The sequence below is a fragment of the Dromiciops gliroides genome, chromosome 4, assembly GCF_019393635.1.
Source record: "Dromiciops gliroides isolate mDroGli1 chromosome 4, mDroGli1.pri, whole genome shotgun sequence".
Classification (NCBI taxonomy): Eukaryota; Metazoa; Chordata; class Mammalia; order Microbiotheria; family Microbiotheriidae; genus Dromiciops; species Dromiciops gliroides.
In genome coordinates, this window is record NC_057864.1 from 195790298 (window position 1) to 195816532 (window position 26235).

The window sequence follows — 26235 nt, forward strand, 5'->3', positions numbered from 1 at the left end:
TGGGCAACCACAGGCCAGTCACATTTAACCTCGTTGAACTTCATTTTCCTCAGCTGTAAAAAGAAGAGATTAGACTAGATGGATTTATAAGGTTCCTTACAGCTCTAAATCTATGATACTTATCAGTAGTAATTTGCCATTAACTATCAATCAGCAAGAATTCATTAAGAACTCAGAATATTACATGCCAGGTATTGTGCTGGGTATGAGGGCTAACAATACAATAAAAAAAATTCTTGCTCTACTCAGGGAGCTTACATTCTAACTGGGGAGTCAACAAATACATCTATAAGTAGATACAGAATAAAAATGAAAATAATATTTGAGGGGCAGCTAGGTGACACACTGGACAGAGCACCAGCTCTGGAGTCAGGAGGACCTGAGTTCAAATTCAGTCTCAGACAATTTGATGCTGACTTTGAAGTCAGCTGGGAGGCAGAGATGAGGAAGGAAAGCATTCCAGGCTTGAGGGATCATCGTGAAAATTCATGGAGTCTGGAGAGGGGAGTATCTTGAGCAAGGAAGGTGGCAGAACAGAAGGGATATGTAGCATTGACTATGCCAGACACTGTGCTAAGTGACTTTTAAAATATTAATTTGTTTGATCTCCACAATAACCCTGTGAGGTAGGTGCTACTTGTTATTGTCCCTATTTTACAGTTGAGGAAACTGAGGCAAACAGAGGCAAAGTGACTTGCCCAGGATCACACAGCTAGTAAGTGTCTAAGGCCAGATTTGAACTCAAGTCTTTTTGACTCCAGATCCAGTGCTCTCTCCAATGTGCCATCTAGTTACTTCAAGGCCAGTGTCACTTGATCAAGGAGTATGAGGAAGGAAATAAGGTATAAGAAAACTAAAAAAGGTAGGAAAAAGTCCGGTGATGAGGGGTTTAAAAGCCAGACAGGGCAGCTAAGTGGCGCAGTGGATAAAGCACTGGCCCTGGATTCAGGAGGACCTGAGTTCAAATGTGGCCTCAGACACTTGACACTTACTAGCTGTGTGACCCTGGGCAAGTCACTTAACCCTCATTGCCCTGCAAAAATAAATAAATAAATAAATATTAGAAGCCAGACAAAGCACCAGCTTGAAAAGTCAAATTGGCCAAATGGAAATGGAGGTACAAAAGCTCTCTGATGAAAATAATTGCCTAAGAATTAGGCTTGAACAAATGGAAGCTAGTGACTTTATGAGAAACCAAGACACAATAAGGCAAATCCAAATTAAAAAAAAAAAAAAATAGAGGGCAGTGTGAAATATCTTCTTGGAAAAACTGCTGACCTGGAAAATAGGTTCAGGAGAGATAATTTGAAAATTATTGATCTACCTGAAAACCATGATCAAGGAAAGAGCTTAGACATCATCTTCCAAGAAATTATCAGGGAAAATTGTCCTGATAGTCTAGAAGCAGAAGGTAAAATATAAATTGAAAGAATCCACTGATCATCTCCAAAAAGAGATCTCAAAAGGAAAACTCTTAGGAATATTAGCCAAATTCCAGAGTTCTCAGGTCAAGGAGAAAATATTGCAAACTGCCAAAAATAAAGAATTCAAGTACTATGGAGCCCCAGTCAGGATAGCACAAGATCTAGCAGCTTCTACATTAAAGGACTGGAGGGCATGGAATATAATATTACAGAGGGCAAAGGAATTGGGGTTACAACCAAGAATCACCTACTCAGCAAAACTGAGCATAATCTTTCAGAGGAGAAAATGGGACTTTAATGACAAAGAAGACTTTCAGGTATTTGTGATCAAAAGACCTGAACTGAATGGCAAATTTGACTTTCAAATACAAGACCCTAGAGAACCATAAAAAATTGGAGTTGGGGGACATACCTGGGGTCGTGCAGTGGGTGACTTGTGTCTGAGGCTAGGATCCCCCTGGGTCCAGGATGGATGCTTTGCCCACTGTGTCACCTACCTGCCCCATGATGACATCTTTAGGGTAAAATTAAGGGGTATGGGGAATGCACTGGAGGAGGGGGAAGGGCAGAGGTGAAATCCTACATGAAAGAAACAGGAAAAGGCTTATGGAGTAGGGAAAGACATGGGGGAGGAGCAGGGCAGTAATTGAACTTTACACTCATCAGAAAAGGCTCAAAGACCTTAAACTCATCAGAGTTGCCTCAAAGAGGGATTAACACTGGGTGGAGTAATCTATTTATTTTTTGTTTTGTTTTGTTTTGTTTTTTTCAGGGCAATGAGGGTTGAGTGACTTGCCCAGGGTCACACAACTAGTTAAGTGTCAAGTGTCTGAGGCTGGATTTGAACTCAGGTCCTCCTGAATCCAAGGCCAGTGCTTTATCCACTGTACCACCTAGCTGCCCTGGAGTAATCTATTTAATCTGGGCAGTAAATGAGCCTAACACTCATCAGAATTGGCTCAAGGAGGGAATAACATACACACTCAATTGGGTGGAGTAATCTCTCTAACCCTGCAGGAAAATAGGAGGGGAAGGGGATAAAGACAGAGGGGCAAAAGAAGGAAGGGGGGAGGGGACAGACAGAAGTCACTTGATGGGGGAGGGGACAGACAGAAGCAAATCCCTTTTGAAGAGGGATAGGATGAAAGAAGATGGATAATAGAATAAATATCATGGGGAAGGGAAACAGTTAAAAATAGTAATCATGAAAAAGAGAAAAGGGGGGGAAATTGTACAAAAAATATTTATAGCAACTCTTTGTGGTGGCCAAGAATTGAGAATCAAGGGAATGTCCATCAATTGAGGAATGACAGAAGAAGCTGTGGTATGTGATTGTGATGGAATGGTATTGTGCTATAGAAAATGACAAACAGGATAATCCCAGAAAAACCTGGAAAGACTCATGAACTGATGTATAGTGAAGTGAGCAGAGCTGGGAGGACATTGTGCATAGTGACAGCAGTATTGTTCAGTGAGCAATTGTGAATGACTTAACTACTCTCAGCAATGCAATGATCCAAGACAATCCCAAGGGACTAATGAGGAAGCTTACTATCCACCCCCATAGAAAGAACTGATAAAAAGAGAAATTGTGGATTGTACTTATATTACCTGGTTGTTGTCTTGTGGAGGGGGGAAGAAAGAAAGGGAGGGAGGGAGGGAGGGAGAAAAATTTAGAACTCTAAATCTTATGAAAATGAATGTTGAAAACTACCCTTGGGCCAGCTAGGTGGCACAGTGGACAGACCACCAGCCCTGGATTCAGGAGGACCTGAGTTCAAATCTGGCCTCAGACACTTAATACTTACTACTATCTGTGTGACCCTGGGCAAGTCACTTAACCCCAATTGCCTCACCAAAAAAAAAGAAAAAAGAAAACTACCCTTACGTGTAAGTGGAAAAAATAAAATAAATGTTTGTTGTAAAAAATAAAGAAAGAAAAGAAAAGAAAAGAAAGAAAGAAACTGAGACAAAAGATACTTTTGCATTTGTTCAGCTGTGCGGTGAGGAGGGCCTGTACCAGGATGGTGGCAAAGGAAAGAAGGGAATGCATTTGAGAGATGTTATGAGGGAAAAATCAACAAGATTTGAAAACAGAGAAAGTAAGGGATAAAGGATGATACTGAGATTGTGGGCCTAGGTGACTGGGAGGATGGTGGTTTACTCAACAGTAGTAGGAAACTCGGGAAAAGGGGAGCATTTTGGAGGAAAGAAAATCAGTTCAATCTTGGACATGTTGAGTTTAAGATATATAGTTTAGGGGGCGGCTAGGTGGCGCAGTGGATAAAGCACCGGCCCTGGATTCAGGAGTACCTGAGTTCAAATCCTGCCTCAGACACTTGACACTTACTAGCTGTGTGACCCTGGGCAAGTCACTTAACCCCCATTGCCCCGCAAAAAAAAAAAAAAAAAGATATATAGTTTAAGTTGAGTTTAAGCTATTATAGTACATCCAGTTTGAAATGTCTCATAGGCACTTGGAGATGTGAGACTATAGGTCAGGAGAGAAGTAAGGGCTAGACAAATAGAGCTGAGAATCATATGCATAGAGATGATAGTTGAATCCATGGGAGCCAGTGAAAAATCAACAAGTGAAATAGTATAGGAGAAGAAAAAAGGGCCCAAGGTAGAGCCTTGGGGGACCCCCAACAATTAGTGAGTGTGACATGGATGAATATACGGAGAAAGAATTGTCAGATAGGTGGGATCAGAACCAGAAGAGAACAGTGGCACAAAACCATCAAGAGAGTTTCAAGGAAGAGAGTGTCACCAGCGTCAGAGGCTGCAGAGAGGGCGAGAAGGATGAGGCCTGAGAAAGACCATTGGATTTGGCAATTAAGAGATCTTTACTAACCTGAAAATAGTTTTAGTTGAATAATGAGACTGATAGCCAGATTTCATAGAGTTAAAAACACAATGGAAGGAGTGGAGATGAAAATACTAATTATGCATAGTCTTCTCAAGCACTGTAGCCAGCCACCAAGGGGAGGAGATATATAAAATGATAACTAGCCGGGTATAGGGAGGGGCATGTTTGTAAACAGTTTAAAAACAGCCAGTAGTGAAGGAGAGAGAGAAAATTAGAGGGGATTATAAAGAGGGTGGTAGTGATGGTAAGAGAGAGTGAAGAGACCCAGGTAACTCTACGATTATAAATCTAGGAAACAGGAAGAAGGGAGTGACTTTGACAGAACTGTGGAAGTTTAAAACAGGAGGTTGATTTGGGGGAAAGATAATATGTTTAAATTAGACATATCGAGTTTCAGATGTTTCTGGAATATCCAGCTTTAAAAGTCCAATAAATAGCTGGTGATGTAGTACTAAAGCAAAGAGTGCAGAGTAGATATATAGATCTTCGAATCGTCTGTACAGAGATGGTAAGTAAACCCATGGAAGCTGATTGTCTCTATGAGAAAGTACAAAATGAAGAGGACCCAAGACAGAGCCATGGGAAGCTTACAGTTAGAGGGCAGGGTATGAATGATGATCCAAAGCAAAACCAAACTGAAGTAAGAGAATCTTAAGAAGGCATGGTTAGAACTTTTGGGTCTTTTTCCCAAAGAGATCATGGAAAGGGGAGAGGGACCCACATGTACAAAAATATTTATAGCTGCTCTTTATGTGGTGGCAAGGAATTGGAAGTTGAGGGGATGCCCATCAATTGGGGAATGGCTGGACAAGTTGTGGTATATGAATGTAATGGAATACTATTGTGCTGTAAGAAATGATGAGCAGGAGGAGTTCAGAGAAACCTGGAGGGTCTTGCGTGGACTGATGATGAGTGAGATGAGCAGAACCAGAAGAACATTGTACACAGTATCATCAACATTGTGTGTTGATCTACTGTGATGGACTATATTCTTCTCACCAGTGCAATGATACAGAAGAGTTCCAGGGAACTCATGATAGAAGAGGATCTCCAAATCCAGGGGGGAAAAAAAAGAACTGTAAAAATTAATTAATTAATTAATTAAAAATAAATTTTAAAAAAAAGAAGGCATGGTTAGACACAGAGAGATTAGTGTCATAAAAATCCAAAGAGTAAGAAGGTTCCTGCAGGAGAAGAAAGGGTGGTCAATAGTATCACATGCAGCAAAGAAGTTGAGAAGGATGAGGACTGAGAAAAAGACCATTAGATTTGGCAATTAATAGATCACTGGAAGAAAAGAAGCTTTGGAATAGAATCTATGGGGAATGAAACGGGATCAACTAGCACACAAAAAAAGGACTTCTTTGCTGGAGCAAGTGCCTAGTTGAAACTGGTTAACATGACTTTTTTGGCGGGGGGGGGGGGGTGAGGCAATTGGGGTTAAGTGACTTGCCCAGGGTCACACAGCTAGTAAGTGTGTCAGAGGTCTGAGGCTGGATTTGAACTCAGGTTCTCCTGAATCCAGCATGACTTTTTAATGAAACTAGTCTGGCAAGGCTGTGATAACTTCCTCTGCCTCCATCTAGTAGCAGGTGCTTAGGACAAAAGGAGTCAGATGGGAGGAGTAACCCAAGAGCTGAGGTTTGGTAAGGAATAAGTAGTCATAGGACAAGGGGAAGAGGAATTCCCCTTCAGGGTAAACAACCAAACCTTCCTCTATCAATGAAAATTGTAACAAAATTTCCATTATTACTTTCAAAATCCCGAATTGATCGTTTTTTCTAGGCTCTTCCTAAGGGAGAAGAGAGTATTGTTAGTTTCTCAAATGGTGCTGGTTAGGAATTGTGTTGTGCTTAAAAAATTTGGATGATTCAAGTGAGAAGGAGTGGGTAGAGAAATCTGGACTTTGTTCAAATCCCAGCTTCTGAGTGACCTTGGTCAAGTTACTTTCCCTCTTTGGGTCTCAATTTCCTTCTCTGTGGTTGGATTTGATGATTTCTAAGGCTCCTTCAATCGATTTTATTTTCTTCCATCAGTTTGAATTTAGGTTGGACAATATTTTGATGTTTTTATACTGGTTTGGGAATTTTAGAAGATATCTAGGCTTGATTATCAATTAGAATTTGTTCACTAGAGTTTATTTCAGCATATGATTGAGTCCAACCTTTTATTTATGCCCTCTTTATGGATTGATTAATGTTCTTGCTAGGATAGGACTTTTGATTGGCTTCTGAGAGCTGAGGTTCCAAAGGTTATATTGGGTAAGTCATGGCAATACTGAGGAAACCTGGGACTAATTTAGAGATTTGTGCTAAAGTTTGTTTGGGGGTTTTTTAGTCAATGGAGCCATTGGTAGTTCTTGTAACTTATGTTATATATGAACCTTCTTTAGGTGTTGGAAATCCTGGACTTACCCCACTACACATCTGTTCTTTTCCTGCTGATCATGTCTCTCTGAACTTTTATCAAAAGCTATTATCAAGAGGGCAGCTAGGTGGTGCAGTGGATAAAGCACCGGCCCTGGATTCAGGAGGACCTGAGTTCAAATCCGACCTCAGACACTTGACACTCACTAGCTTTGTGACCCTGGGCAAGTCACTTAACCTTCATTGCCGCTCCCCCCCCCCAAAAGCTATTATCAAAAATACTTACTGTCTTTTTGTACTACAGGCTCCCAGAACCCTGGCCGAAGCTCACCTCCCCCAGGTTATGTACCAGAACGTCAACAGCGCATTGCACGACAGGGATCTTACACCAGTATTAACAGTGAAGGAGAATTTATTCCAGAGACCAGTGAACAATGTGTGAGTATGAAGGCGTGGGAAGCAAATAAGTGGGTAAAAACCTCAGAGGTTGACCCAAGAGTAGAGCCTGAATTAAAATTGAAATGATGCCTGGGGGGATGTCATCTGAAATCAGGATGCCTGATATAAAGCAGAAATGATTTAAGATTCTATTAAATGTGGGCAAAGCTTGCTTGCAGCCTGTTTCAGGTGGTCTTCCTGGGGTTACTCAATGTTGATAGTGTCATCATCATCCAAGGTCTAGTTCTCAACTTTTCAGGTTCAAAATCTTGATTTTATCACTTTACTAAGTAATGATAAGGCCTCAGGTAACTGAGTTACACTAAATTCACAATATATTGATTTGTAAATCAGAAATTAAACTTCTTAATTTATAGAATAATGTGCCTTTCCAGTGAAGGTTTTCCAAGATACTCTCTTTTTGGTTTCTAGCAAAAAACAAATTAATAATCATAAGTTTGCTTATTGAATGTGGAATCAGAGCAAAGGAATTTTAATCAAGCATTTATTAGGGGCCTCCCATATGCTAGGTTCTGGGGGTACAAAGACAAAAATGAAAGTTTCTGTTCTTAGGGAGCTTACATTCTATCAGAGGACACTTCGAGTCTAGTACGGGAAATAACAGGCACATCCATACATATAAAAGATATACAAAAGAAATACATATTTGGTGTGAGGCACAAACAGCTGGGGACCTCTTAAACAGAGTTTCAAAGGAAACAAAAGATTCTAAGAGGTAGTTGCGAAGTGGAATTGCTTTTAGCCATGGGGATATGGAGATGAAAGATGGAGTGTTCTGTGTGAGGAAAAACAAGAGCTGGTTTGGCTGAAGCTGTATGGGAAGGAGGATAATGTATAATTACCTCATATGAGGTCAAAAAGACAGGTTGGGGCTAGATTGTAAAGGTCTTTAAAAGATAGACAGGAGTTTATATTTGATCCTAGAGACAATAGGGAGCCACTGAAGTTTGCTAAGGAGGGGAGTGAAATGGTCAGATTTGCACTTTAGGGAAATCACTTTGACAACTCTGGAGAACTGATTAGAGTGGAAAGAAACTCAAAGTAGGAAAATCAGTTAAGAGACTGCTGTACTAAAAAAAAAAACCAAAAAAAAAACAAACAAACAAACAAACAAAAAAAAAGAGACTGCTATAGCAAATCTAGGTAAGAGGTGATGAGGCTCTGAACTGGGTTAATAACTATGAGTAGTGCAAAAGGGACATATGTGAGAAAAGTTACTCAGAATGTCAAGATTTATCAACTGATTAGATTGTGAGATGAGTAGGAGTGAGGGTTTAGAGGATGACAGTGAGGTTGTGGAGGTGGTGTTATTGTTTTGTCCTTTATTCTTGAGGAGGACCATGACATCAGGATGATGTTATGACTTGCAGTAAATTTGGATTTAAGTGAGGGAAGGCTGTGCAAGGTTACCAACCTCACTCTCTCCTCCAGAGCCATCTGGATCCAGTGACAAGATATATATCAGGACAACTGGAGATGGCCCCAGATGTTTTTTAAGGCAATTGGGATTAAATGACTTGCCCAGGGTCACGCAGCTAGTAATTGTCTGAGGTGAGATTTGAACTCAGGTCCTCCCAACTTCATGGCCAGTGCTTTATCCTTTTGTGCCACCTAGCTGCCCCCAGATCTAGATGACTAGAAGAATGGTGGGGCCCTCATCAGAAAGGGAAGTTTGGAAGAGAGCTGGGTTTTGGGAGAGAGATAATGAGTTCAGTTTTGAACTTAAGTTTGGGATGCTTACTGAATATGGCAGTCAGTAGAACTAAGGAGAGAATTCTGAGAATTATATGTGTAGAGATAATAAACAAACAGGAACTGATTAAATCACCAAGTGAGAAAGTGATGAGTAAAAAGTATTCAGCAAAGATACAACATTGATGCAATTTGACACAGTTTCTCTACATTTACCATGTAGATGTGCTGAGGTCAAGAGAGGATCTTTTGACTACCTGTCTGGCTTTTGTACTTAGCTACTAGGAATCTCTTTTAGTGGTACAAGCAAGTCTCTAGGATTATTTCAATAGCTTTTAAGGAAAAACAAGGCATGCATTTATAGGGTAGGGACTTAGGAAAGGGAGCTGTGAAGTGGGAGCAGATCACTTCAGTTATAGATTACTAGCATTGATCACATTCCTTCTCTTTCTCTACCCTTCTTCTTGGTAACGAAAAGTTTGGGAGAGGGGAAAGAGAGGAAAAATGTACGAGTATATGATGAAGGGAAAGACACAATTAACAGTCATAACAGTGAACATGAAGGAATGAACTTAGAAAAAACAATAGGATAGTAGAATAGCTTAGGAAGCAGAATTCAACAATATGTTCTTTAAAAACATTTCAAACAAAAAGATTCACACAATTAAAATAAGAGGCTGCAGCTGAATATTATCTTTTAGATTTAAATAATAATATATTTATTTAGATTTTTCTCCAAGTTACGTGTAAAAACAAATTTTCACATTGATTTTTAAAATTATATTAATTTTTAAAAGCAGGCATAGCAGGGGGCGGCTAGGTGGCACAGTGGATAAAGCACTGGCCTGGATTTAGGAGTACCTGAGTTCAAATCCAGCCTCAGACGCTTGACACTTACTAGCTGTGTGACCCTGAGCAAGTCACTTAACCCCCATTGCCCCACCAAAAAAAAAAAAAAAAGGCAGGCATAGCAGTCATGATCTCATATAAAACAACACTAAAAATAGGCAATTAAAAGAGCAGAAAAAATACATTATGTTTAAAGGGACCATAGGTAATGAAATACTATCAATATTTAATACATTCATAACATCTGAGTACTTAAAAAATTATCAAATTACAGGAAGATCTAGACAATAAAATTATAATACTGGGAGGCTTCAGTGTACCCCTTCCAGATGTAGCTAGATCTAACAAAAAGATAAGTAAGAAAATATTTATTTAAGGACCTGAATAGAATTCCAGAAAAGTTGGATATGGTGGATCTTTCTAGTGATTATTGAATGGAAATAGAAACGAACATCCATATTTTTCAGCTGCGCATGGCACCTTTACAAAAATTGACCGTTGTTAAAACTTTTTTTTTAATCTCTTGAATGCAGAAAAGCACAAATATTAAACACATCCTTTGTTAATGAAAACACAGCAAAAACTATAAACTAAAAAGGACATTTGAAGGAAAGATTCAAAATGTTATTTTACATGAAATGATTTAATTCTTTAGAATTGGTGGATCAAAGAAAAAATCATAGAAATGATACATGATTTTATCAAAGAAAATTTAAAAAGATGACATACTAAATCTTAGGGTGTAGCCAAAGAAATCCTTAGGAAAAAGTTAATCTTTAGACAGTTTCATCAATAAAAGAGAAAGAGAAAAAGAGAAAAAAAATAAATAAAATTTAAATTTAAAAAAATAAAAGAGAAAGAATAGATCATAGAATTGATCTAGCAAATAAAAATCTAGAAAAGCAACAAATAAAAAACCCTATCCAAACAAAAAAAAAATAGAATTCAGAAGATCAAAGAAGAAATGAGTAAAACTGAAAGCTATAAAACAGTTGAATTGACAAAACTAAGAGCTGCTTTTGTGGAGACAGTAGAAACTAATTAAACTATTCACAAATCTGTTTTTCTTTTTAAAGAAAGGGGAAATTTAAATTATCAATATAAATAAAAAGAATCCACAACAAATGAAGAGGATTTTGTCCAGTTATATACCCAAAAAAAACCCAACAAAAAACAACCCATTGAATTGAATGAAATGTGAATATTTACAAAAATATAAAATTCTCAGGTTAACTGAACAAGAAATAGAGAATTTAAATAACCCAGTCTCAGAAAAACAAATAGAACAAGCCATAACTGAAATTCCAAAGCGGAAAAAAACCTAGGACCAGATAGATTTACAAGTGAGTTCTGTCAAATAATCAAAGAACAGTTCCAATATTACATAAATCCCCTAACTAATGCTTCTTAGTTTTCCTGGCTTCCTTCAAGACTCAACTTCTGTAGGAAACCTTTCCTGATCGTCATACCTCACCCCAATCAAAGTGCTAGTGACTTCTACTCTCAAATTACCTTCCATCTACATCTTACATTTACCTAGTTATATACCTCTGCCATTAGGAAGTAAGCTCCTAAACTAGAACAGGGACAATGTTTTGTCTGCCTTTGTATCCCTGGCTCTTAGGACAATTCCTGACACATAGTAATGACTTAATAAATGTTTATTGACTATCATTTTGTCTCTGTCTTTCCAGTTCTTTCCCAGTTGCAATTTACCTTATGAGCCAAACACCCAATCACTACTTTGCTTTATGAGGTTTGCATTGCGTTGACCCTGCCTTCAGCATCTATCCTACAATTGTTTCCAGTTTCTCATTAAATCTAAATTTCTCTGCCTGATTTAAGGTCCTTCTTGATACAATATACAACCATATTTTTCACACTACCCCATAATGTGCAGCATTAATTCTTATCAGTTTTACCTTCTCTCCATTCCACAAATAAATTAGGTTGACTATTTGCATAAAGTGGAAGAGATGGCACCCTAAGAAATTCCTTCTATGATATAAATATGGTCTTAATAGCTAAACCAGGGAAAGACAAAAGCAGAGTAGGGGAAAGCTATAGACCAGAATCTCTAATGAGTAGTGATAGAAAAATATTGAATAAAATATTAACAAGAGGGCATGGTATATTTAAAAAATCATGCCAGGTTGGAATTATTTCAGGAATACAAGATTGTTTCAATATTATAAAAACTATAAACATAATAGGCTATGTTAATAGCAATTAAATAAAAATCATGATTATTTCGAGATGCCCCAAAAAGCTTTTTATAAAACAAAACACATTTTTTATTAAAAACATTTAAAATTACAATGATAATAGGTAGCATGCACAAAGTGCTGTAAGGTTTGAAAAAGTATTTTACATGTTTATCTCATATGAAATTTTCTATCTATGATCAGGAGTATCTATCTAAAATTAATATGTAATTAACAAACACTGGAGGATTTTTCAGTAAGAACAGGGTTAAAGCAAGGCTATTCATTATTACTACTGTTATTTGATACAGTTCTAGAAATGCTAGCTATAGTAACAGGACAAGAAAAAGAAATTGTGGGAATAAGCACAAACAAAAAGGAAACAAAATTATTATTTTTTGTGGAAGATATTTGGGAGTCCATTTACCAAAGATATACAGATAGAGGAATTATATAAATGAAACTACAAAACACTGTTTACCTAAAGAAAGCCTTAACTAATTGGAGAATTCATTCCTCATCATTGAGCTGTCCTACAATAATAAAAATTATAATCATTCTTAAATTATTTATTCAGTGCCATATTAGTCAGAGTACCAAAGGGTCAAGTTTTAGAGCGAGAAAAAAATATTTAAATTCTCCTGGAACAATACACAAAGAATTTCAGGGGAAATAATGAAAAAAACTGGTAAAGATGGTACATAGTTCTTAATATTTACTATTTATTAACACTAATTTTAAAATAGAAAAGTTGAAAAGTAGGATACATTAGGAACACAAAATCCAGAGGCAAACAAACATTGCAGCATAGTGTTCAGTGAACCCAAAGACTCCAACTACTAGGATAAGGGCTCAGTTTTTGAGTCTTCTGGGAAAACCCATATCAGTATGGCAGAATCTAGATTTACACCATCATTTCTCATCATATAAGGTACAATAAGATCCAAGTGGATACATGATCTAAAAATAAAGGTCATGTGAACAACTTAGAGTAACAAGGAAAGAGATTCCTTTTACAACTAGTAATAGCAGAAGACTTCTTGATGAAATAAGGGATACAGACAATTATAGGAGAAAAAAGTGAATATTTTTTATGAAGAATTAAAAAGCTTTCACACAAAATCATTGCAGTTAAAATTAAAAGGGAAATAGCTAAATAGGGAAAATATTTGCAGCAGACTTCTAGTCAGAGAAGCATTTGATTCAATCTTTTTTTGCGTTTCTTTTTTTTGGTGAGGCAATTGGGGTTAAGTGACTTGCCCAGGGTCATATAGCTAGTGTCAAGTGTCTGAGGTCAGATTTGAACTCAGGTCCTCATGAATTCAGGGCTGGCACTTTATCCACTGTGCCACCTAGCTGCCCCAATTTTTAAGGCAATTGAGGTTAAGTGACTTGCCCAAGGTCACACAGCTAGTAAATGTCTGAGGTGAGATTTGAACTCAGGTCCTCGCAACTTCAGGGCCAGTGCTGTATCCACTGAGCCACCTAGCTGCCCCCTTGATTCAATCTTAAAAGAACAAGAGCCATTCCCTATTAGATTAATGGTTAAAAGAGGTGACAGGCAGTTTTTTTTAATAAAATTTTTTTTTCAATTAATGAAAATCTACCTTTTTTCCCTTCCACCTCCTCCATGCCCCCAATTGAGAAATAAAAACAAAACCCTTGTAACAAATATGCAGTCAAATTGACCACATGCAAAAATTTATATTTTATTCTGTATTTTGACACCTCTCAGGTGGATTGCATACTTCATTATCAACTCTTGGCATCATGGTTTGTCATTGCATTGATTAGTTAAGCCTTTCAAAATTGTTTTTCTTTATAATGTTATTGAATAAATTGTTCTCTTGATTCTGCTCCTTTACTCTATATCAGTTTATACATGTCTTCCCTGGTTCCTCCAAAACTGCCCCCTTTATCACTTCATACTGTAAAATAACATTACATCAAATGCCATAATTACACAACTATTCTTCAATTGATGGATACCCTCTTAGCTTCTAGTTTTTTGCAACTACAAAAAGAATTGCTGTAAATATTTTTGTACATATGGATCCTTCCCCCTTTTCTTTTATGCTTTTGTAGTACTGGCGTAGTAGAGATAACTTCCTAGAACAAAGGATGTGAACAGTCTAGTAACTTTATGTATAGTTTTAAATTGTTTTCCAGAATGGTTAGACTAGTTCATGGCTCCACAAACACTGAATTAGGGTGTCTGTTTTTGGAGAATTTTTTCACATGCAAAGTAATCAAAGAATGAGAAAAAGGACCCATATGTACAAAAAATAATTCATGGCAGCACTTTTTGTTGTAGATGTGGAAACTCCATGGATGTCCATCAGTTGGGGAATGAATGGCTGAACAAAATTTGGCATATTCATATAATGGAACATTATTGTACTATATAGGAAATTGCAAAAGGGACGGTTTCATAAAAACAAGGGAAGAGTCATATAAACAGATATAGAATAGAGTGATCAGAATCAAAAGAACCATTTCATTCAAAATAACTACAAAATGCAAAAAATATATGGGAGTTAATCTATCAAGGTATTCATGATATTTATATAAATCCAACTCTTTAAAGCACTTTTTACAGAAATAAAGTGGGATATATTGAAGAGTCACTACTTGAGTTTGGTCCATGACAATATAATTAAAATGATAATAACTAAATGTATAGATTTAGTGTTATAACACTTAAATTGCTAAGGAGGTACTTTTATTTATTTTGAGGAGGATTATTTTCTTACAAAATAACAAAATTTATTTGGAAGAAAAATATCTGGAATCTCAAGGGGAAATAGTAAAGGTATGAATGAAAGAAATATTGCATTATGAAATCTTAAACTGTATTCTAAACTTATTACAAATTATTTAGCATTAGATACAACAACAGAAAATTGGATCTCTTGAACAGCCTACATAATAAGATAGACAAGTTATTGAAAATAATAACTTAGTATTTGATAAATGCAAGAATGTAAATTACTGGAGTAAAGATTTTCTTTTTTGACTTAAGAAGAACTGCTAGGAAAACTGGAAAGCATTTTAGCAGAAATTTAGTTTGGCCCAATATCTTCCACTATATTGCCGCATTAAGCACAAAATGGATATGTGCCCTGAATATAAAATATCATAACATAAAAAAGTAGATAATAGAATCAGAGTTCACAAGTGTGGCTATGGGGAGAATTCTTTTTCCTTATTTCTTTAAAAAAAAATCTATTAATGTTTTTTGTTTTACAATACTTTCATTTCTGAATACATCTCTCCTCCTTCCCTACCCAGAAAGCCATCCTTTATAATGAAAAAATATTTTTAATAAGGAAAAATGCAATCATACAAAATCATCCATCAGCCAAGTCCAACATGATATTTAGTATTTCAGATCCATAATCCCATTCCTTTGCAAAGAAGGGATGGAGAGACATATTTTCTCAGTTCTTCAAGTTCATTTGAAGAACTTAAGTTTTGCATCATCATTATTTTATTGTCCTTTTACTCCTCCCTAACTGATTTCCTATTTTAGTCCCTACAGAAGTTATTCCAAACCCTCCTTTCCTCACTCAAGCTTACATTTCTCATCCTCCAACTCCCAGTCTCTCAGTTGAGGATCTTGACTCTTTATTGAAAAAATTGAGGGCATTCAATATGAGTACCCTGTTCTTCATCTCAAAACCCCTTAAGATTAATTCCTACACACTTGTCCTTTCCTTCGGTATCTGAGAAAGTGGTAGCCTTTCTGTTTGCCAAAGCTAGCCCATGTTTGCTTAACTGCATCCCTTCCCATCTTCAGCAGATTGAATGCCCAATTATCCCATTTCTTGAATCTTCAACTTCTCTCTATCATGTGATTCCTTCCTTACTGCCCTTAAACATGTCCAAATTTTCCTCATCTTTAAAAAAAACCCTTCATGGGGCAGCTAGGTGGCGCAGTGGATAGAGCACCAGCCCTGGAGTCAGGAGTACCTGAGTTCAAATCCGGCCTCAGACACTTGACACTTACTAGCTGTGTGACCCTGGGCAAGTCACTTAACTACAATTGCCTCACCAAAAAAAGACACACACACACACACACAAAAAAAAAAAAAACCCTTCACAACCTTATCACCTTCTCAAGCGATTTCCTTTTTTTATTAGCCAAACTACTTTTAAAAGTTGTTTATATTTGCTAGGTCTTTCTCTCCTCTCACTCACCCTTTAACTATGCATTCTGACTAATAACCTCATCACACAACTGAAATGCTCTCTCCAAAGTTACCAGTGATCTCTTACTTGCCAAATCTGATGATCTTTTCTCGGTCTTAATCCTTCTCAGTCTGTATCTGCTACATTGGATACGATTGACCACTCTTTCCAAGATATTCTTTTCTTTGGGTTTTCATGACACTACTGTCTGCTGGTTTGCCTCCTCTTTCTCTCTCTTCTCATTCTCCTTTGCTGGCCTACCATACCCTGCCCCTTGACTGTCCTGCATCTTCTTCTCTTGTCCTTATGTGTGTGTGTGTATGTATGTGTGTCTATATATGTATATATATTTTATACACACACACACACACACACACACATATATATATATATATATACATATATATATATATACAGCCGGTAACTGCCGCATCCCATGTTACATCTACTCCATGAGGAGTAGCTGGAGTGTCCTCTCCAGGGCGCTGGCCTGGGCGGATCAATATGGAAAACAAGCTGCTGCCCATGCAGCAGGTTTTCCCTCTCTGCGACATTGGTGGATCCAAAGGAGAGGCAGAGCCAGTACAGTTTAGCACCAGTGCCGCCGCAATATTGATATCATTTTATATGCCGGCGGGCAACAGAGGGCGCAGTTTTCCAATGTCCTCGTTGTGGCAGGAACTGCGGCTCCCATACAGGACTGCACAGCCACACTGTGGCCTGTGGTTCTTTAAGGTGCTGATCCATGGTCGTCTGCGACTGGTGGAAGCCTACTATATATGTATATATATGTTTGCGTGTGTGTGTGTGTGTGTGTGTGTGTGTGTGTGTGTGTGTGTGTGTGTGTGTATGTATCTCCTTCTTCTCTTGGTAACCTCATCAGCTCCCATGGTTTGACTACCATTTCTATACAAATGACTCCAGATCTATCTAGCCCTAGTCTCTCCCCTGAGCTTTCATCCTAATTCACCAATTGCCTTTTGGGCATTTCAAAGTGAATATACTGAAGACATCTTACACTCAACGTGTCTAAAACAATTTACTATCTTTCTTCCTAAAGTTTCATCTCTTCCAGACTTCCCTATGTATGTTGAAGACATTGCTACCTATCTAGTGTTTCAGATTCTCATCCCCTTGATATTTAGGTCTCAGAATTATCTTGAACTCCTCACTCTCCCTCACTCCATACATGATCAGTTCACTGAATCTTGCCATTTCTACCATCACAGCATTTCATTTCCAAACCCTTTTGCCCACTCACAGTACTTCTCACCTAGATTATCTTAACATCTTCCTAATTAGTCTCCTTACAGTGTCTCTCTACGCCAGTCTGTAAAACACATACTGATAGCAAAGTAATTTTCCTTTAGTACAGATCTGATCATGTGATACTAACACCTCCCATTCAACCAACTCCAGTGACTTCCTATTGCCACTAAAATATAAACTCCTCTGTTTAGCTTTTAAAGCGTTTCACAACCTGGCCCCAACCTATCTTTCCAGCCTCACTGAACATTATTTCCCTTCCTGTACTCTTCGATCCAACCAAACTGGTCTTCTTTGTTCCTCACACGTGACATTCCATCTCCCATCTTCTTGCCTTGCACTACCTGTCCCTTATGCTTGGAATATGCTCTATTTCATAGAATTTCTCCATGCAAGCTCTAGTTCAGTTACAATTTTCTACATGAAGACTTTCCTGATTCTCCCAACTGATGGTGCTCCCAAACTATATTATACTGAATTTGTTTGTATATATTTGTGTTAACTCTGTGTTTGTGTCATAGACGTGTGTTGTTTCCCTCATGCGAATGTTAGTTCAAAGTAAATATTGTCTTATTCTTTGTACTTGTATCCTTTATATTTAGCACTGATTATGTTGCATAATCAGTACTTAGTGATTGTTTATATTTTTCTGCTTCTGGTTATTTTTGATCTGCATCATTTATTATGTCTTCTCATACTTGTCTTATTTCTTTATATTTGTTGCTTCTTGTTTTTTTAGCAATTACATTCAAGTACACAGTTTGTTTATCCTTTCTCCAATTGATGGCCTACTTTGATTTTAGTTCTCTGTTAACAAAAAATGCTGATAGGAATATTTTGGGGCCTTTCTGTCTTTTACCTTCTTGGTAAGGGGAGAATTCTTAGCTAGACAAGGAATAGAGATACTTAAAAATAAAATAGACATTTTTCATACATAAAATTAAAATTTTACACAAATAAAATCAGTGAATACAGAATTAGAAGAAAAATGATAGCATGAGAAGAGAAATTTACATCAAATATCATTGATAAAAGTCTGATATCCAAATTATATTGAGAATTGACACAAATAACACCAAGGGTCATTTACCTATAGATAAGTCAAAGGATTTGCTCCAATAGTTTTCAAAAAGAGAATTACAAATTATAAATGATGGTAAAAAATATAATTCATATTTCTAATAATAAGAAAAATGAAAAAATAAATCTGATGTTTCACCTGTTAACCATGCAAAATGGCAAAGATGGGACTAATCATTGCTGGAGGAGCTGTGGGGAGATAGGCAGATTGATGCACTGTTGGTGGAACTGTGAAATGGTCTGACCTTTCTGCATTTTAGTTTGAAATTATTTAAGAAAAATAACTAAACTATCCATGTTTTTTTATTCAACAATCCCCCTACTGAGCATGTACTCCAAGGAATTCATAGCATAAAAAGTCCAATGTATACCAAAATATTAATATCAGCATTCTTTGTGGCAATGAAGCCATGGAAATAAAGTGTTTACTGATTGAGAAATGACTGAAAAATCTACTATATGTGAATATATTGGAATATATGTATACTAATGTAGAAAATAGGAGAAATCCAAAGAAACTGAAGATTTGTATGAACCAACAGAATGACATAAGCATAACCAAGTGTGATGTTTAAAATCTAAATGTGTTCTCTAAAAAATCTAATGTGTGGTTGCCTTAAATTAGAAGCTTTAGCACCATTCTTTAGGCATTAAACATTTATTAAAGCACACTAGGTATTAGAAAAAAAAGAACACATGGAGTTAAGAAAAGGTCTATCTAGCCTAGAGTTCCACCCTTGTCTGGTTCTTCCTCAAGTCCTCCACCAGGAGCCTGCTTCAACCATGAACTCCCCTCAAACTGAGTGTGGAAGCTTTTAATAGGTCTGGAGCAGAGGCAGTCCTTACACTCTGCTTCAAGCTGATTGGTAGGCATCATCCAAATCCATTGGTTCACTGGACTTGAAGGTGGTCTCCAGTTGAGTTCAAAGTCCTTAGTTTCTGAGAACAATACCTCCTTAAGGGCCAGCCAGGTGTGGTTACAATCTAATTAACTTGAAGTAGGCTAATCAGCAAAGTCAATCACACTCACTTAATTCAATCAGTTTAGATTAATCTCCAGGTGGGCCTTTGAGTATCTGCCAAATCCCATTATTTTCTCACACAAGAAAGCAATATTTGTAGTGATTTCAACAATGTACATAAAAAGATAACTAAAAGGGAAGTGAGCAAAACCAGGAGAACACTGTATACAGTGACAGCAATATTGTTCAATCAATAACTTTGAATGACTTAACTATTCTTAGCAATACAGTGATCCAAGACAATTTTAAAGGACTATTGATGAAGCATAATATCCAACTCCAAAGAAAGAACTGATATTGATTGAACACAGACTGAAGCATGCTATTTTTCACTTTCTTTCTTTCATTTTTTTACTCAATTTTTCTTACACAAAATGACTAATATGGTAATAATGTTTTACATAATTGCATGCGTATAACCTATATCTGATTTCTTAGCTCCTAAGGGAGGGGAGAGAAGAAGGAGGGGAGAGAATTTGGAACTTGAAACTTTAAATAAAAATGTTTATTATTTAAAGATAAATAAATAAAATTATGTCTCAAGACCGGTATGTTTTAGATCAAATAAATGTAGCTAGGATATGTTCATTCTTTTTTTTACATTATTTTCTTGTGCTCTCAAAGAAAGTAAGAGAAATGCATACCACCAAAAAAAAAAATCACCAAAAGAAAATTGAACTCCAAATAGTTGAAAGACCAATGAAGACCTGGAGAAGAAATGATTAAACTTATCTCCTCCTTCATCACAAAAAAAGTGCTACTAAGACAGAATATTATATATATAGTCAACAAGCATTTTTAAGTGCCTACAATGTGCCAAGTACTATTCTCAGTGCTGGGGATATAAAGAAAGGGGGATTCTCAAGAAGCCTCCAGTCTAATGGAGGAGACAACATGAAAATCAACTATATACAAATAGGGCTCATACTGGGAAAATCAGAAATAATTAACAGAGAGAAGGCACTAGCATTAAGGGGATCAGGAAAGGCTTCTTAAACAAGGTTTAGCTGAGACGTGAAAGAAGCCAGGGAAACTAGGAAGCAGAGATGAAAGGGGAGACCATTCCAGCAAAGGGTACAGCCAATGCTTGGAGTGAGGAGATGAAGAGTCTTGTGTAAGGAACAGCAAGGAGATCAGTGTCTCTACATCTAAGTGTGTCGAGTGGAGTAAGCTGTAAGAAGAATGGAAAAGATAGGAAGGGGCCAGATTATGAAGGGTTTTCATCCGTCTCCATGATGCTAATATATGACATCACCTTACAGATGCTGGATCCCCTAAGCAGTGCCGAGAACTCCGTGTCAGGAAGTTGCCAGTCCTTGGACAGATCAGCAGATAGGTAAGTAGTATGATCAGCCACACTGCAGTTTGTTTGTGTGTGGGTTATTTTTTTTAATACAAGTAGACTGAGGGTGGGTTAGCTAGTGCTTTTTCCCTCCCTCAGCTCTGTTTGCTTTAGCCAAGGTTCTCCCACCAGACTCCAAATGGAACTACCTATATGGGGAAACTTCACTTTCCTGAAGAAGAAACTTGTCACTAAAAGTATTGTGTTTTTTAGCCACTGACAACAGTAACCTCTGTTACTACCCCTTGACCTCTTGGCTAAGATCTTGGGCAGAGCCTACTTTCTTTGCAACAAAGGAGTAAGCCAGATATAACTCTGGACCATACTGATGATCTTCATAGTAAAAAATTACATTTTAATCCAAGGATTTCTGATGAGGGAAAATAATTCTAGTTTTCCAATCTGTCTGTGAATAATAGATGGGTTCTTGTAGATTGGGTAAGGAAGACTTGGTGAGGGAGAGAAAAGGTGCTTGTATTTGGATAGAGAAATAATACTACTAACGTACTCATTAGCAAAACATAAGCCTTTTTAAAGATAACTATTAGTTTGGAATTCAGACTTGTTATCTGGCCCTAGAAGTCTGTAGGCTCATTTTCCCACTTTTCTTAGCTCAAGCTTCTCACTTCCCCTGCTTCTTTTTTGATGGTTAAATCCTTCACGTACCATCCCTGTACATCCATTTTCCCTTCATTCACCTGTCTTTTCTGTTTCTCCCTTTTCCCCTACTTCCAGGAGAGTGAATCTTCTAGGATCTTATAATAACATGTTTATTATAGTATTTTTAAAAAATTAAATGTTAAAATAGTAAATATTATCCAGTATTAAAATATTCTTCATGAATTCCTGTGGTAAAAAAAAAATTATTCCTTGGTGGCCAGCTTTCTGGTGATGAGCTTCCTTGCACTTTGCTAGGTTAGTTTTGGGTCAACAGTCCCAGAGAAATGAAGGAATATGCATAGATAAAGAAAAAAACAAAATTAATTGCGTTTTGCAGATGCAGCAGGTCTCGGTGTCATATTATAGTTTACTTAGAGAACCTTGAAAATTCATCTAAAATTATTTCAAACAATAACTTCAGCAAAGTAACAGGACATACAATAAAGCCACCAAAAAAATCAGCTTTTTTGTATGTTACCAACAAAACCCACCATAAACGTAAAAAAAAAAAAATCCAACTTAAGTGACTATAATATTTAGTACCACACACAAAAGAATGTTATGAATATACAGTCTTTACAGAAATAAAGATTTGAAATAATTAGAGAAAAGTTAATTGTTTCTGGTTGGACTGTGCTAATATAATAAAAATTATGTTGAGGCAGCTAGATGGCATAGTCAATAGAGCACCGGCCCTGGAGTCAGGAGTTCAAAATCCGGCCTCAGACACTTAACACTGGCTGTGTGACCCTGGGCAAGTCACTTAACCCCAATTGCCTCACAAAAAATAAAAAAATATATTTTTAAAAAAATTATAATGTTACCTAAACTGATTTACACAGTTAGCACCATGCTAATTAAACTACTAAAGGATTATTTTGTCAAACTAGGCAAAATTATAAATGTTTATGAAAGAAAAAAAGGCCAAGAATATAAAGGGAAATAATGAAAAAAGTGGAAAGAAGGCAAAAATTAGCAATAGTATAAAATAGTACTGGTACTAGTTGAAAAATATAAAAGGTGATCATTGGAATTAATAATGTACATAAGAGGGGGGCAGCTAGATGGTACAGAGGATAAAGCACCAGCCCTGGATTCAGGAGGATCTGAGTTCAAATCCAGCCTCAGATACTTGACACTTACTAGCTGTGTGACCCTGGGCAAGTCACTTAACCCCCATTGCCCTAAAAAAACAAAAAACAAAAAATTATGTACATAAGATCCAGAAGCAGTGGTACAAAGTACCAGAATGACTGATAAACCCAACTATTGATAAATACCAACTATTGAGTTAGTCTCATAATTTGACAAAAACTGCTAGGAAGACTGGAAAGCCGTCTGAGAAAATGATTAGATCTTACAAAATATACTACAATAATAACCTCCAAATATCATGCAGATATAGAAGATCATGGTATTTTTTTTCAAAAGGAAAAAAAAATACCCTTTACAGCTGTGGATTGAGGGAATATATTTGACGAGGGATAGATAGGCTCACAGGAAATAAAATTACTTTTATTATAAAAATTGAAAAAGTTTTTGCATGTACAAAAGCAGTACAGTTAGAATTATAAAAGAAACTATTAACTGGGGAAAGAATCTTTTGACTTGCCCAGGGTCAAACAGCTAGTAAGTGTCAAGTATCTGAGGCCGGATTTGAACTCAGGTCCTCCTGAATCCAGGGCTGGTGCTTTATGCGCTGTGTCACCTAGCTGCCCCCCCCCCGGGAAAAAATCTTAATAGCAAATTTATCTGAAAGAAATACAACATCTAAGATATAGAGACAATCGGAACAAATATATAAGAACAAGCGCCATTAAAAACAAAAATATCCCTAAACATAATTACCTCAATAGATGTAGAAAAAGCTTTCAATTAAGTACAGCGCTCTTTTATGCTTTAAAAAAATACCTATAGACTATAGACATAGAGGGATGCTTATCTAATATAAATATCTATCTAAAACTCAAAGAAAGTAGCATGTGCAGCGGGATACACTAGAAAAATTCCCAGAAATTACAGGAAAAATGCTACTTCTCCCAACTACATAGTTTCACAAATGCTAGCAATAACAATCGGACAAGAGAAAGAAATTTAAGGTATAAAGTTAGGGAAAGAGGAAACAAAATTATCCTATTTACTATTGACACGATAGTTTACTTAGAAGATCCTAGGCAATCAGCGAAGGAATTAATTTAAACTGCAGCTTCAGCAAAGTTGTAGGCTATAAAATAAACTCACCCAAATCAATGGCATTTCTATGTAATAACAGAATCCAAGAGACAATAATAGAAAGGTAAATCCCATTCAAATAACTACAAAATGCATAAAATATTTGGGAGTCAGTTTACCGAGTGAAGCCAATACTTGTATATATTTAATTATAAAATGCTTGTTAAAGAAATAATAATTTAAATAGCTAAAGTAATCAGCTCTCATGCCTTGGTTATGTCAATGTAATAAAAATGACAATACTACCAAAGTTAATTTATAGTTTTAATGCTATACCAAACTACCAGATGGATACTTTACCAAGCAAGATAAAATAGTAATGCAGTCAATCCTCAACATTCATATATTTAACTTTAGCAAATTAAAGCATTCATATGGTTTTATTAGTAACTTCATTTTCACTTTTGCATTGGCAGTCCTGCAGATTCACAGGTATGCACAGTAGAGAGAAAAATGAGAGGCATGATGCATGCCAGGTTTCTGGAGTGGTTGGTTTCCTACTAGGTGCTTCACTGGTCTTGTTTACCCTACTCTTGTAAAGAGCTCCCCATGCCTTCATTACATATTTTAATTTTTTATCTTTAAAACTCAAGTTTTGTGCTGTAATTGTGCTTCCAAAGCATAGTTTAAGTCCTTTGGGCTCTCAGCCCAAGTGTGCAAAGTCAGTGATGAAATGTGGTGAAAAAATAAAGGTGTTAGATAAACTCCATGTCAGAATGTCTGTAACCACTGTAGGCTGCGTTTGGTGTTAACTAAATTGATGATAATTGATGATCCATTATATACAGTACACCCTCATGCTGCCATCTGACATAGTGGAAGGTAAGATTCAGGTTATAAATATGTTTTAGTTTTAAAATTTTTATTTACTGTACAATACTTTTGGAACTGTAGATTTCATATGTTAGAAAAAGTGAATTTTGTCTAAAATCAGTGGGTTTTTTTCCATTAGGATGTTAGCACAAAAGGTCACAGAATTATAAAGAGTTACTAGTGAGAAAAAAATGTTTTGCATGTTACCAGTTTTATTTGGTGTACTGCATTTTATGGGTTATTCATAATTGTTATGAAAAGTACATAATGTCAGAATTAATGTTTTGTTATAAAAGTATATCCAGAAAAGTGTATTTTCAGCAATTTCTAGTAAGAAATTACAGTTTTTGGTGGTCGTGGGAATCTAAACCCATATTTCCTGTAGGTTCAGTATATCACCATTCATGGTTTTTACTTTTGTTCTGTTTTCTAGCAACATACCACTGTAAAAGTTGAGGATTGATTGTAATTCATTTGGAGTAACAAAAGATCTAGAAAATCAAGGGAAATAATGAAAACAGAGCTGAAGCACTTCCATGCATCAAACTAGATTATAAAGCAGCCATCATCAAAAACCATTTAGTATTTGTTTAAAGATAGTAAAGTAGATCAGTAGAACAGACTACATAAGGGAGAATCAGAAATAATGAACTTCAGCAACCTACTGTTTGATAAACCTGAAAACATAATTTTCATAGTAAAGAACTCTCTATTTGATGGGAAAACTGGAAATCAGTCTGACAGAAATTAAGCTTAGATAAGCATCTTATACTAATAGATTTCACAGTACATTCAAAATAGATACACAATCTGAACCCTAAGGATCATGTCATTAAAAAATTAGAAGAGAAGCAGATCATATACCTTTCTCAGCTATAAGAGATCGATTTTTAGTGAAAGGAGAGAGCCAATTACAAAAAATGGGTAATTTATGAAATTAAAAAACTTCTCCATAATCAAAATTAATAAGGGAAGCAGTCAGTTAGAGGGGAAAAAACTCTTTTCATCATATTTCTCAGATAAGGGATTGGTATCTAAGATACATAGGAAACTAAGAGAAAAATGTAAGACCAAAAGCCATTCCCCCAACAGATAAATTGTTAAAGGATATTTTTGAAAAAATAGTTCTCAAAAGAAGAATTGCATTCTGCTATATACAATATGAAAGAATCCTTCAAATCATTAATAATAACAATGTTTCACCTTCTACCCTGCAAATTGGCAAAGGTAACAAAAGAAGGGCATAGAAATTGTGGAAAGAAAGGCCCTATTAAAGCTTTGTTGGTGAAGTTGTAAGTTAAAACAACCACTTTGGAAAGTAAGTTGGAATTATGCAAATAAATTGGCTAACATATTCATATCCTGTGATCCAGAGATTCCACTGCTAGATATATACCCCAAGTAGATCACTGACAAAAAAAAAAAAAAGCCACTCCATATACACCAAAATATTTTTAGCAGCATTTTTTGGTAGTAGCAAAGAACTGGAAATTAAGTAGATAGATGCTTATTGACTGAGAAATGTCAAAACAAATTCTGGTACATGAATATGATGGAATATTACTATGCTATGAGAAATAACAAATTTGATTACAGAAAAGCATAAAAACACTTAGATGAACTAAGTGATGTAAAGTGAAGTAGCCAAGATACATATACACAATGACTACAATAATATAAATGGAAAAAACAGCAACCATGAAACAATCAAAAATAAATGTTGTGGGGCAGCTAGGTGGCTCAGTGGATTCAGGAGGACCTGAGTT

General features: G+C 36.4%; 1 protein-coding gene across 1 annotated transcript in view; it reads left to right on the forward strand.

Annotated features, from left to right (window-relative positions):
• Positions 1 to 26235, forward strand: part of MAP3K3 (mitogen-activated protein kinase kinase kinase 3) — a 112968-nt gene that overhangs the window by 67492 nt on the left and 19241 nt on the right. Inside the window, exons 8-9 of the mRNA XM_044001993.1 lie at positions 6964 to 7097; positions 20685 to 20758. Coding sequence (XP_043857928.1) covers positions 6964 to 7097; positions 20685 to 20758 — 208 coding nt within the window. The remainder of the gene's footprint in view (positions 1 to 6963; positions 7098 to 20684; positions 20759 to 26235) is intronic.